This window comes from Python bivittatus, unplaced genomic scaffold (genome assembly GCF_059951505.1).
Source record: "Python bivittatus isolate LINGU-HERP-01145 unplaced genomic scaffold, Pbiv_v1 ctg000850_np1212, whole genome shotgun sequence".
Lineage (NCBI taxonomy): Eukaryota > Metazoa > Chordata > Lepidosauria > Squamata > Pythonidae > Python > Python bivittatus.
Genome location: NW_028277112.1, coordinates 65,547,013 through 65,561,075, shown reverse-complemented (window position 1 = coordinate 65,561,075; position 14,063 = coordinate 65,547,013). Strand labels below are relative to the sequence as shown.

General features: G+C 39.0%; 1 protein-coding gene across 1 annotated transcript in view; it reads right to left on the bottom strand.

Moving 5' to 3' along the window:
• ZCCHC7 (zinc finger CCHC-type containing 7) overlaps window positions 1-14,063 on the bottom strand; it is a 146,034-nt gene that overhangs the window by 11,077 nt on the left and 120,894 nt on the right. Inside the window, exon 7 of the mRNA XM_088130008.1 lies at window positions 372-467. Within this exon, the coding sequence (XP_087986134.1) occupies window positions 372-467 (96 nt within the window). The remainder of the gene's footprint in view (window positions 1-371; window positions 468-14,063) is intronic.

The window sequence follows — 14,063 nt, the reverse complement described above, 5'->3', positions numbered from 1 at the left end:
ACTATCTGCAAAACCTCAGAAAGTTTGGAATGCCACTTCTAAACGTATCAGAGATTCTTCATCTATGGATGAATCATGTACATTTGAACATTTTACACATTGCTAATCATAGTGACACAAGATACACAGCATTCCTAGAATTTATATCCTATCCTTGACTTCTCCTGCCTATAGAAGTAAAATAGTAAAACTAATGCCATTTACCAGTTTTGATTGTATTAATTAAATAATGTATAAGGCACACAACTATTTGTAAGTACACTTCAAATCTTAGTCTCTCTTAGCACAACTAACTTTATATTGGTCCTACGTTATACATGGTTAATGTTTTTTTGTTAACAGAATATTTATTAATAGTATTAGAGACTTACAAATCCATAATGGCCTTTCTCTGCACAGTTGTAACAGTACACTGAAGCAGGCTGCAGAGAGTAAGAGTTAGCCTTCTTGAGTGGTCCTGGTCTAGTCTGAAACAGAAAAATTGGCAGCAATGAAACTTAGTAAAATTCCAAGTAAGATTAACTATAACTAAAACAATGTAGTTTCACCATCCAATCAATAGCAGTGGAATTACATCTGTTACTCATTTTAAAAAATACTATATTGTAATTCTATTATATATATCACCATATTCAACATGCCTTACACCTATAAAGATGTCCATATTATTGCAGCCTTAATCTTATCAACTATCAGCAATAACCAAATTCAGATAAAATGAAAAGTTGCTTTGTAGAAAACCTACTTATAACTGTGTTGTAACAGGCAGCACATTAAAAAAATCATTCTTTTGCACATAAGAAATGAAGAAATACTTCTAAGTCAAGCCCCAAAGTATCCATGCATTAACTTTTGTTATGTTCTTGCACTAATTGCAATTCTATTTGCTATCTCTCACTTGATTACCAAGTTAATAAAAATACTTTCCTGCTGAGAGGAACTTAAAACTGAAAACAGAATTGCTGGGAGGAAGGGGGGATGAATATGTGTATGGATCAGAAGACAGGTAGCGTATAACATGAATGTATACCCAGTGTGGCCCTCACTGGATTACAAATCAACTTAGTGATAGAATTGTGCAAACTTAAATGTTGTTCTAACATACATACATATATACACCCACAGATATAAGACAAAATATAAATGGAACCATTCCATAAAATTTAAAAATGTATTCCTCTTAAGATTCTCATTCTGTAGATTGTCATACTTCACAATCAAGAATGGTTTTCCCCACTGGATACAGTAATGTGAGCCCTATCAGATCATCCTCCGAGCTTCCTTCTCGAAGCAGACAATCATTTTGCCCAGCCAAATTGGTTCTGACCACAATCCTACTTTGCATGTGCAAGCAATCAGGCTTATGTGGGTCAAAGCCAGAACCCTGGTAGAATTCGTTAGCACTCTGCCTGGACAAGCCCAAAGTATGATATTACAAAGCTCCAGCTCAGGATGTGCAAGTCTCATTGCATGGACATCTAAGGCCCGACTGCTATCAACATTTGCTTCCATTTGGTATGGACAAGACTTTCCACAAATCAGGATTTTCTAAAGTTTCTGCTATAAAGAGCAAATATCAATTCAAAATGTATGTGGAATCAGAATGACTGTCTCAAAAATAATACCCAGATTTCATGAATTACATAAAACTGCAAGCTCATTCTTCCCTATAGAAAATATGGTTTTAAATTTGATTATTTTATTGTTTATTCCTAATGGATTTTTCTTTATAAAGTTTGAGCATTCTACCACTATATATGTTTCTCTGTGTGTGTTAGAAACTGTTAGCTTTATTCATGGGAGGTGTCACAGAAATTACTTTATTTTAGGGGGTCAAGGCACTGCAAAGTTTGAGAACTCCTGCTCTAGATATCTAAATTCTGATTTAAGGCACAGATGAATTCCTGACTTTATCTCCTTCAAACTTGGCATGGAAGACCACTTCTAACAGTCTGGGAAACTCGATAGGGAGAAAAACACAATTTTATTTATTTATCATATTTATATAGCCACCCATCTCACACAAAGTGACTCTGGGCGCCATACAACAAACTCTGGGTGGCGTACATACAGATTGGTTGAATTCAGTGGGAAGCAACTTCTGGTACAAAAAGCCTTTTCATTTTAAAAATGTCTTCATTAAAACACATCTTCATTGCACAATAGTAACTAATGAAAGATAACTCATGTTTAGCTAACATGGCTTAAAACAAAAGAAAAAAAATCATCTATTTTATATATCTGGATGAGGAACAGATCTTACTGGTTTATCCTAATGCTCTTATACAATCCTTGAAATGAATGGATTGAAGAGTGTGATGATTACAGGTAAACAGATTAACATCAGTTTTATCTTGAGTTTTTTTTTTAAAAGGTGACTAATGACTACATGTACGAATACATTCTAAAAATGATCTCAATAGTATAATTAAAATCCTATTGTTTAATATCCATCCCTTAACAATTAATGTTTTTGAAGATTTGTGAATCTTTCTATTACTGAATGTAAGTAGTAGTTTGAACTGTTCGAATAGTTTGATCTCTCTGCCAGGGTTGTCTGTCTGTCTCTCTGTCTGCCTGCCTATCTATCTATCTTTCAAATTTGTCACCGCCCATCTCACTGCAGAGCGATTTCAATAAACTGGTGATAACGGCTGGTGAAAATCACTTCCAACAAATATTATCTTGGCACCCAATAGTGTAGAATATATGGGAACAAAAAGATTTTATGAGAACATTATGAGAAGCAGCTTTTCTCTTTTCAAATCTCACAAAAATCCTCAAGGAGTTTCGGGCGGCAAGAAAGATGTGTGTTCTTGTGACCTCAAAAGATGTCTGCGAGGCCCTTCCTTTTGTTTATGTAATTGAAAAGGTCAGATTTAAGGAGACAAATTAAATTGAATACTTGCCATTCAGTTTAACTCTGCATATCTCCCTACAGCTGTCCAAAAGGCAAGAGAGGAAAAAGAACCCCCCGTAATATGTTGTCAAGTTCACTATATTCTAATTATTTCAGGTTTTAAAAAGCATTTAAGGTTTCTGATCCAATAGGTAGAAAACGATAGCAGCAGCTCTGCTATGGGATTTTTTTGTTAGAAACATTTAAATAATCTATATTTTGTAGAGTGATATTTTGAAGATTACTTCACTATCAATATATAGAAGTAATAACCCAGTAGATAGCATTACCTATAAAAGGTCCATCCCATCTGCTATTCTTCCTGAAAGCTTTTCATGCACCAGTAAACTCAGTAAATATCAGAAGATAAAGCATAAGCCTACCACGCCACGGATTTACTCCTAATGTCTCCTCAAAGTGCAGCCCCGATGCAACGATTACAAACGATTTTCTTCTAATGTCATTTTACATAACCCTTTTTTCTGCATGAGTAGTTAGTGCGGAATGAGTGAATGAATGAATGAATGCCATTAAAACAGTTCATCATTATCTGGGACATTGGCCTTCCTGCCTGCTCTGCAAGGAATCTCCATGACAAAGGCCAAGAGATCAAAACGCCAGGGCTCCCTTCCCGGCCTATTTCGAACAGTAATTTTTTATGCAAATGGGACTGCTGGGCAGCTCCCTCGGTGACCTTCAGATGCCCTTATCTTAAACTGACTTTGATCCAATAAGGCCTTCTTTTTATGAAGCTCATTACTTCTTCAGATATGTATCTGACTTAAATTTCAGTAATTAAAAGACATTATTTATTCACAGGGTTTTTCCCCCTGTACTATCTTACAGCTACATATGCAGACAAAAGTGGGGGGGGGACCCCAAGAGTTATAGTACGATGTGAAATGGACAATTTATTTTTCCAAATTTCAGTTGGGAGAAATCAATCCATTGTTTTATTTATTTTATTTGCATGCTGCTTTCACTCTGGATTCCCAAATATTATCTAGATACTCCTATTAAATGAAATGTTTGACCAGATCCATACATACCTATTTTGGTTTAGCAATGCTGGCGCTCCATGCACTCCTACAGTATTCATTGAGAGAACACAGTTTTGATTGCTTTTTAAAAACTGTGTTACACTGCACTGAACAAGCCAAGGATAGGTGAGTTTGCTTTTTGAAGCTTTCAGCATCCCCACTGTTTGCGGCTGCTAAAAACTGGTAACTTACTGCTCTACAACACATACAAACATTACAAGATAGGCATATACTTTTCAAAATATTACAACCTAAAAACTCCCTCCAAAATTTACCTCACCATACAGGGGAAAATGCAGTTTTGTTCACTATGCAGCCTTCAGCTCAAAGATCATCAAAAGGTTGTTCATCTCTGAAGTGAGGTGACATTCAAATAACATTGTTGAACTGAATGAAATGATTTTTTTTTCCTGCTTGATGGATGTGTTAACATTTTTCTTTGAATTAGGTTCTTATTTAAGGTCAACTGCAAAAATAACTTTTGAACATTTTCCTAAATTTGGGGGAAATTAAATAACCTATATGGCCACTGTATACCTACAGCACACAAATTATTCAAAGCCAAGCCAATATACAACGTCTTTATGGTGCCCAGCTGGGCCCCTTCTCCAATTTTGTACTATCAGAACTTTTACAATACAAGTTTCTAAGATCAGCCCTTCAAGTCCCTAATTGTGTCTCTAATGCTACCCTGTGACTAGAGACAGAGTTCATGAGAGTGCAGGCTAGAGTGTGGGTGACCATACTTAACTATTTCCCCTTGCCCTTGCCCCATTAACTATGAGAGATGATTTTCAATCCACATGGAAACAGGCAGTGGCAACTAAAATCTCTTCCTTGGGCTTCAGGTCTTCTACTCAGCATGGGGTATGACAAGGCCAAAGAACTTATTAAACAGCATGTAGCAGACACAGAGTGCCAACTGGATCTAGCCAGGACCTCAAATTTTATTGCCAGCGAATCCAACAGGTACTCTGCCTCCCCTATGGCATACTTAACTAAACTCAAAGTACCTAAACACCGTAGGGCCTTTACTCAGGCAGGATGGTATGCCCTCCCCTCTGCTGTCTTTGAAGGCCGATACAGGAAGATTCCTCACCCAGAGAGACAATGCCCCTGTGACTGGACACACAGAAGCTGTAGACATTCGTCCTAGTCTCATCTCACCATTAGTGCACAAATACCAAGGGCACACAGGATAATTCTACACTTCCCTGCTGCTTTCAGATACCAACCCTGGCACAACATACTGTATAATGTTGTACATACATTCTGTGCAGCAGCCCTTAAAATTTGTTGGATGACGACTTGTGCCATAAACTAGACTTAAAAGACATCTAGTTTGTCATATTAGAGTGCTTTGTAACTTGATATAGTCTTTCACATACGAACCTTTTATGCTCCCCTACACCCACTTAATGCTCCTACCCCTTCTTGTAGATTCTTGTAGACTTTTACATATACTTTCCGTTTTAATATCTTCTAGCTTTTCAGAATTTTTTTTAGACTCTGATGTATCTTCAATGCTTTTTAATTGACTGTACCCCACCCTCCTTAGCTGGTCTAAGACCATAATAAAGATTTGATTTGATAAACAGCCCACAGGATTTATGAAAATAGTTGAATAGTTCTTTGTATTATGGCTTATATTTCACAAAGCACATACAATCAATAACTAATATGGAAAACTCTTCAGGAATGAACAATTTAAGCCTAATCATATATTAATTTATTAAATATACAAAGACATTCAACAATAGTATCTTCAGTCTGAGAGAAAGTGCTATCAAAATCCAGCTTTCACACAGTCTGGCAAACAAATCCACAACTACTTGCTTTTGACAGCAGAATACAACATGAAAAATCATGCTTACTAATACTCCAAGATCTGCTGAGTCTGAAGTTAACTGTTATGAAACATTGATCAGTTTATATCAACTCTTACTTGGTTTGTTAACACTCTCTCATGTCTACACAAAGCATATTACAATAGCTGAAGTTCTTGACATCAGATCAAGTTTTCTCTGCATCAGAATGTAGACGGTAGGTGTGTGCTTCTGAGAAAAAAGAAAGTGCGCATCTGAATAGGGCTGCTTTTTAATTGGAAAAATCCTGAGATCTGTGAAGTACTTAAGCCATGTAAGTCTGTTTCTGATTTGGGAAGAATACATTTCTCCAGTTCAAGTATCTTCTAGTATGTGGACCGAAACACAAGTAGAACATGTGTTCAAAACTTATTGCAAATTATTTTCCTACTTGGCCTTCTCTTTCTTGCCCAGTCAAGATGGACCCCCTTCCCCCCACTGGTCACAACTGAATTTTGGAAATTTTGGCATCTTCATTAGATGAATCCAAATAAATCTCCATGCAGAGAAAACTGAAAGTTGGATCAGAACAAAACTATTTAGGGATGAAACATCTCTGCCAGAGACAGATTTTTCTAGGTCCCTCTCCATATCAGAATGAATATAACCAAATATATTTTAAATGTTAAAATGCAATATTTACTGTATTTAACAAATAGCATCACCCCAAGGAGAAAAAAAGTATGCCTATCCCAAAGATTTCAACATGAAGGATAACCAGGGCTATTTTTAGGATTACATATAACTATGTAGAATGCAACATTCTAATAACTGATCATCCCTCACTAATAAGAAGAAAACTTCATGTTAAAGAAACTTATTTTTTTGATGATGAAAAAGAGTAGTCTCCCTAATTATGTCAAATAGCAATGTCAAGAGAATTCTCTTGGTCCATTATATTTCATAGCACCCCTGTCAAAACTTACATTTATAAAATCACATATGTCAACAAACATATACAGTAGCAGGTTTCAAATTTTTATGATTGCAAGCACTGTTCTGAAAGAAAACTCATCTAATTATTACCTTAATAAAGACATGCATTATATCCTATGGGGCAGTTAATCCTTTTAGTTATGCAAACCTCACCAGAGAACCTTCCATTTACCTTCCAGTTAACTATCTAATTTGATACTGCACCAAGAAAGTTAACTTATTTTAAGAGGTTTTGGCTGTAGGGTTGAAATTAATTCATGAAGAATGAGAAGGTTCATCTGTGCATAAAGTTTGTTGATGCTGGTGTTGATTAAACAAGATAGAGTGAGCTTGAACAACATTTCAAAACTTAACTATCAAGTTCTCATTAAAATGGAGAACTTGTTCTCCTAACCAGCTGGAGGGCTGCAGATGAATTTTTGCCCTCTCTTTGGGGGAAGTTTTAAGGATAGAGGGAACGGGAGGTCTTTGAGAAGGAAATTATTCCTTGTTCACATTAAAAAAAAAACCTCTAAATGGTTTAAAACCATGCCTTTTGGTGCCAATTTCAGCAGTGTGATTGGGCTTTTTAAGGGACAGAGATGGGAAACATTTGTGGGTCCTCCTGAAAGTAGTTAAACCAAAGCATTCCACTCAATCACTTCATCATCATTATTTTCATCATGGAGAGTCACATTAATCTTAGTATAGGTAATCCTCGACTTACAACCATTTGTTCTGCTACTGTTCAAAGTTACAGTGGCACCGAACAAAGGGACTTACAATCAGTCCCCGAAGTTATGGCTGTTGCAGTGCCCCCACGGTCACATGATCAAAATTTGGGTGCTTGGCAGCCCGCCTGCACTTCCAACTGCAGGGGAGCTTCAACTCCCACCACCTGCCTATCTCCCACCATCTATGCCCTTTTGGCCCTCTGCCACTCTGTGCTCTGTCACCCCAGCTGACCTTTGCCATCTTCTTGCTCCCACTGATGACGAGGCATGCCTAGCCTGTCCCTTTGTGAGGCAGCTGCTGGCCAGGTGAGGCTTTTTATCCCAGATCGTGCATGGCAGTTTCCTTGTGAGACCTGGGGAAGATGGCCTCATGTGGCCAGCAGGCACGCCTCATCAGCAGCGGGAGCAAGAAGATGGCAAAGGTCAGCTGAGGCGGCAGAGTGCAGGGTGGTGAAAGCGACTGTGGCTGGGACTGGGCTGGGTGGCTTTGGCTTCCCAGGGCATGGCAAGCAGCCCCAGAGCTGCGTGGTTCTGGGGCTGCTTGCCGTCCACAAGGCAGGATGCAAGGCAGCCAAAAGGGCAGAGATGTGGGGGGAGACAGGTGGGTGGGGGGAGTTGGAGGCATCCCCTACCTTACTGAGGCTTGGGGCTGGGAGGGACCAAGCCTGGAATGGCTTGGTTTGGGGTGGGTCCTCAGCTAATGACCGGTGGAATTTGCTTAACAATAGCAACAGGGAGTGCTGGGATTGCTGTCACTAAACGATGTAGTCACATGATGTCTTGCTTTACAACTGCATCACTTAGCGACAGAAATTCCAGTCCCAATTGTGGTCATAAGTTGAGGACTACCTGTAGACAAATTAGATTATGAGCATCAACTGGATTTGGCTAAATTATCAGACACCATCTATTCTGGAGGTTTTTTAATTTTATCCTACTGGCCAGATTCCTTATCCATCTAGCCACAATGAAGTGGTGCAGAACTTTTAAGTTGGCTTGCCTCATGTTATACCATCAGCGGTCCTAGAGCGTATATACTGTAATAATCCTGTGGGAAATAAGATCTGCCTTAGAGGCACAAAAGATAGTGAGACTGACTCATGCTTTATTGTACTGATCATAGTATCAAAGAATTTGTACTACTAACAACAATCCATTTCTAACTAAAAGACCAAGTAGATCTGTATTTGTCTTTGGCAGATATTGACTCAGCTGTTACACTTAATACAGCCAAATTTTGTGCTGAAGCTTGTAGAGTTTGCCAAATGAATCTTCAGGAACTGGTTTAGTGATGAGCTAATTAGGCTCAGAGCCTTAGATTGTTCACCCTGCTACTTTTGCATGATTGTTCTTATTCTGGACTGGTCAAAAGACTATGATGGTGATGATAAATAACTCTCAGAGACATTCTTCAAGAGTAACAGATATTGATGATAAATTATAACTTATTAATGGCCCAATAAATGTTCTGAATGCAGAAGTAAGCCCATAATGTAAAAGCAGTAGAAATATTAGTTCTATGCAAAAGTGATTAGTCATCTACTCCAATGTGGTCTTTATCCTGTACCCAACTAAGATCCAAACAGACTCATACCAGAACATAGGGGCAGCCATTCTAATATGAAAGCTCTAGAAGAAAGAAACAAGATAAAGCATGTTATAGGTATATTTAACAATAAACTGGGGAAGAATGAAACAATATGTAACATATCCATGACTTGAGAATTCTTATCTATTTTACTTTGAGAAGTGAGTTTATATCACCAGCTGTTAGTAATTTTTTTTAACGAAAGGATCTCTCTCTCCCTGGTCCCCTCCCCACCAATCCTGTTATACTGCCTCATTGTGGCAGGAGGGTGCTCCCAAGACTATGAGTGAAGAATGCTAGGACTGTACACCAACAGTATATACTCCCAGTGGGGCCACCCAAGGCATGACGTAAGGTACAAGTACACCCATCTGCCCAGCAACAGCAAGCAGGCACCTATATTGGACAGCAGCAGTGTATGAAGATCCTGGAGGTGGATGATCTCTTCACTGACAATGACAAAGGCATAATTTCATATTGTGCAGAAGGCAAAAGTAAACCACTCCTGTATTTTACCAAGAAAACAACATGGATGCACAAAATAAAGTGATTAATGATATGGTGTCATGCAGGTTGAATGGCACTCATATGCTACTGAAGAAGAGCTGAGGACCTTTTGAAGTGCTAATAGAGTTTATGATGTGGCTAGATTAAAGCCCTTGTGATGTCTAGTTGCTGATGTTCCCATGCAGGAAATGAAAATCCAAAACTAGAAAGACAGAATTACAGTAGAGACACAGAATGTATGCAGCATGAACACTGGAAAACTCAACACAGTGAAAGATGAAATGACTACACATTCACTATGCCATGACATCTTAGGCACTAGTGAATTGAAATGAATTGGAATTGGAAATTTTCATTCAAAAGCTCATGTTATTTATTATCTGGGACATGAGAAACAAAGACAGAACAGCATTGCCTTCATTGTCATGAAGGATACAGCAAAGATAGTACTTGGGTACAATGTGGTCAATAGCCAATTAATATCAATTAGACTTAGTGGGCAATTCTTTAATATGACAGTTATCTAAGTTTATGCTCTAACCACAGATGTGGAAGAGAAAGTTGAGGACTTTTATTATCAAGTTCAATCTGGAATCTACAGAACATGCATGCACGATGCACTGCTCATTGTTGGAGACTGACATGTCAACATTAGAAATAATGAGGAGGAAAATGTAGTCTAGGAAACAAAAATGAAACAGGAGAATTACTTATCAGTTGCTGCAAATCCAATGTTTCTTCATTGCTAACACGTTCTTCAAACCACCAAAGTGACGCCTATATACAGTATATGGACATCACAAGATGGAGCACAGAAATCAACTTGACTATAGGATTGGTACAAAGAAGCTGAACAGCTCAATTATAACAAAAAGACATGGCCAGTAACTGACTATAGAACAAATCACAAACTGCTCATATGTAAATTCAAATTAAAGTAGAACAAAACCAACTAGTTTCCATGATAAGATCTTGAAGATGTACTCACTATTTTCAAGGAGAACATCAGGAGTTACTTTGAAGTCCTGAACCTCATTGATAGAGAACCAGAAGAAAGCAAACTGGATGTCAGACCAGGTAGTGGAAACTGTCTGTGCTGGGATAGGTAAGGTTGGAATCTGAGAATTGTATGGATTGATGGAAGTGGTTGATTTTCCTTTTCCCCCCTGTTTTTGGCATTATTCTTGTTGTGAGCTGCCCAGAGTTGGGTTTTACAAAATGGGTGGCCATATAAGTCTCTTAAATAAATAAAATAAATGAATAAATTGTCAAGAATAGGAGAGAAGTCAAAGCCAAGGAAGATCAAAATATCAGGAAGAAACAAAGAGTTTCAGAGAGGTGTTAAAAAAGGCAGGAAGTAGTATTACAACAGACTTCCAGGTAGGGAAAATGACGGACTGATGAGTCTCCAAAATCACGGACAGACGCTGAGGCTGGAACCATGACTGGGTGATGAGCCTGGGTCAGTGGAGCTTCTCCAGACAAGGAGAAGTTGAAGAGATCACTCACACGTGCTCCGGAAGGCAGCTCCTCATAAGAAAGCCTGCGGGATCCACAGAGACTCTGCAGGCACCTTGCAACTAGAGCATTAGGAGCTGAGGGAGGAAAATCAGGCTTGCAGCCCCAGTGCAGCCTTTAATGGACACTGCATCTAATCAAACCCCACTTTCTAAAGCACTTTGGATTATAACTCCCTAAAAGCTAAAAGAGATCTTTGGAGCAGCAGTTTAATTGGACTACCCAGTGAGTGTTCCTATGACTTGTGGTGTGACTAACAGAGAAGGAAAAGGAAAAATTACAAGAATTTAAAAATTAACTTGCAGCAAAAAGCAAATTAAGAGTTTAGATTATAAAAGTTTTTAAGCAGACAAAGGGACCATTGGACTTTGTTTATACTAAGTTTCTTTGAATTAATTAAATAAATACTATGTACCTCCATGGGAAAGTGCTTTGTTTAGGTTCCCCAAGGAAAACGACTGGCATAAAGATGGAAAAATACAGAAACACCCACAATGGAGGAGTGAAGATGGCAGAACTTGCTGAAATGGCTAAATTGATTAGTCTGATTAGGGAAGGAACAATAGCTACTTTTACAAAACCTTGGAAACCCTTTATGGACTTTTTGCTGAAAATGGACCAAAACAATGATTTTTGTTGAAATGGACAAAAAAAATCTCAAGATTTACTGATTAAAAAAAGTTGTTTATGGGAAGAAGGGAACCATGATATATAATATGGAAGGGTGGAAATGGTAATAATTATGTTTGTAACTGCTGTAGAGAAGATTGGAAGTCGCTCCTTTAGATATTTTTTTTACTTTCTTTTTTCTTTTCTTGACTTTTACCACTTCTTTTTCTTTTATCTTTTCATATCTTTTTTTTTCTAATTCTCTTCCTGTTTCTGTAGTTTTTAATCCTGTAAAAGCTTTTTTTTTAATAAAAATTATATATATAAAAAAGGAAGTATTACAACGACATCTGTAAAGACACCAAAGATGGAAATACACACATTTCAAATGTATTTGAAAAGATAGCCAAACTCAGAAGAAGGTTCCAACCTTGAATTGGTATGCTAAAGCAGCAGTCCCCAACCTTTTTGGCACCAGGGACCGATTTCGGGGAAGACAATTTTTCCACAGACCTTGGGGGGGATGGTTTCAGGATGATTCAAGCGCATTACATTTATTGTGCACTTTATTTCTATTATTATTATTATTTCTATTATTATTATTTCGGTGGGAGGAAACGCTGGCAGCGCTTTGCACAGGGATAGGAATCGCCTAGATGTGAACGTCGGAAAGACATGATGCAACGGAAGATCCAACTCCCCTGAGTCCACCAGCTGGGCTCAGCCCTAGGGAGGAGGCAATGGCAAACTACTTCTGAAAAAAACTTTGCCAGGAAAACTGCAGGGACTTGTCCAGGCAGTCTCCGAAGAATTGGACACGATTGAACAGATTAAAAAAAAAAAGCTTATGGGCTTACCAAAACTCTGACTGAGACAAGTGCGCAGTGCGGGAAAGAGGCACGGACAGAAGTGGTAAAAAAAATAATGGGCAGGCCATGCGCAGAGTAAAATAAATGTCTGATTCTGAGCATGCAACCTAGATCCCTCGCATGCGCAGTTCACAGTAGGGTTCATGCTCCTATGAGAATCTAATGCCGCCGCTGATCTGACAGGAGGCGGAGCTCAGGCGGTAATGTGAGCAACGGAGAGCAGCTGTTTTCGCTCACTCGCCTGTTGCTCACCTCCTGCTGTGCAGCCCAGTTCCTAACAGGCTACAGTCTGGTACCGGTTTGTGGCCCAGGTGTTGGGGACCCCTGTGCTAAAGGATGCCAAATGACAGATTGTAACTGACTTAAAGAAGATGAAACAAAGATGGAAGGAGTATACTGAAATTCTGTAAAATAGGCATGTCAGCATTCAAGATACCTTTGAAATATTCCCTGTTTGCAAGAATCCTACTAGAAGATGAAGTCATATTAGCATGATGGTCATTACCAAGTTGAAAGGCTACAGGAATTGGTCTATGATCTACAGAAATCCTTTGGTCTGTGACCATAAACTGAATAAACTAAACTACAGAAATATGGCAAGAAACAATGCTCTAGCCCAGTGCTTGTGGGAAGAGCCTGATCTTAAATGCATTAAGAAAGGCTCAAAGGGTTGGGGCCATCTGAATTTGAGGAGCAAGCTGTTTCATAATGTAGGTGCTACAGCAGAGAAGTCACACTTCCTGGGTTTGATCAGATGGTACTGCTTGATATAAGAGAAGCATGCCAAATCTGGTGGGACAAACAGAACTAAAGGAAGACAGGTGGTTCTGGAAATAACTCAGCCCTATGCCATGAAGGGCTTCATATCCAGCACCTTGAATTGCACCTGGAAGTGTAAGAGAAGCCAGTGCAGGTAGTGAATTAGTGGTGTAACAGGGGTGTACTGAGGCATGATTTTTAACTACCCACACCACCACATTTTGAACCAGTTGCCAGTTCTGAGTGGTCTTCAAGGACAGCCTCATGTACAGTGCACTGCAGTAAACTAAGTGGAAAGTGGCTAAGACATGAGGGACTGTGAGCAGTGCCTCTGGATCCAGGAATGGGCACAATCGAAACACAAGATGAAGTTGTGCAAAGAAGCATATGGTCATGGCTTTCACCTGCTCTTCTAGTAAGAGCTGAGAGTCCAGGAGAATTTCCACGTTGTGCACCAGTTCAGCCTCAGGGAGTGCCACCCCATCCAGAACTAAAAATGGAAAAGTCTTCAACATGAGGGTCCTAAGGCTCACAGCCACTTGGTCTTATTAGAGTTGAGTTGAAGTATGTTCCTCCCCATCCAGACCCCCACAGCCTCCAAACACTGAAAAAGAACCTTGATGGCAACCAGAGGCAGAGATGTATGAAGATGATACTTCACCCTATGCTGGCAGATGACCTCACCCAGCAGTTTCATACAGATGTTAAATAGGAGCAGGGAGAGGGTAGAGGTCTGAGGAACCCCACAGAGCAGGAACCT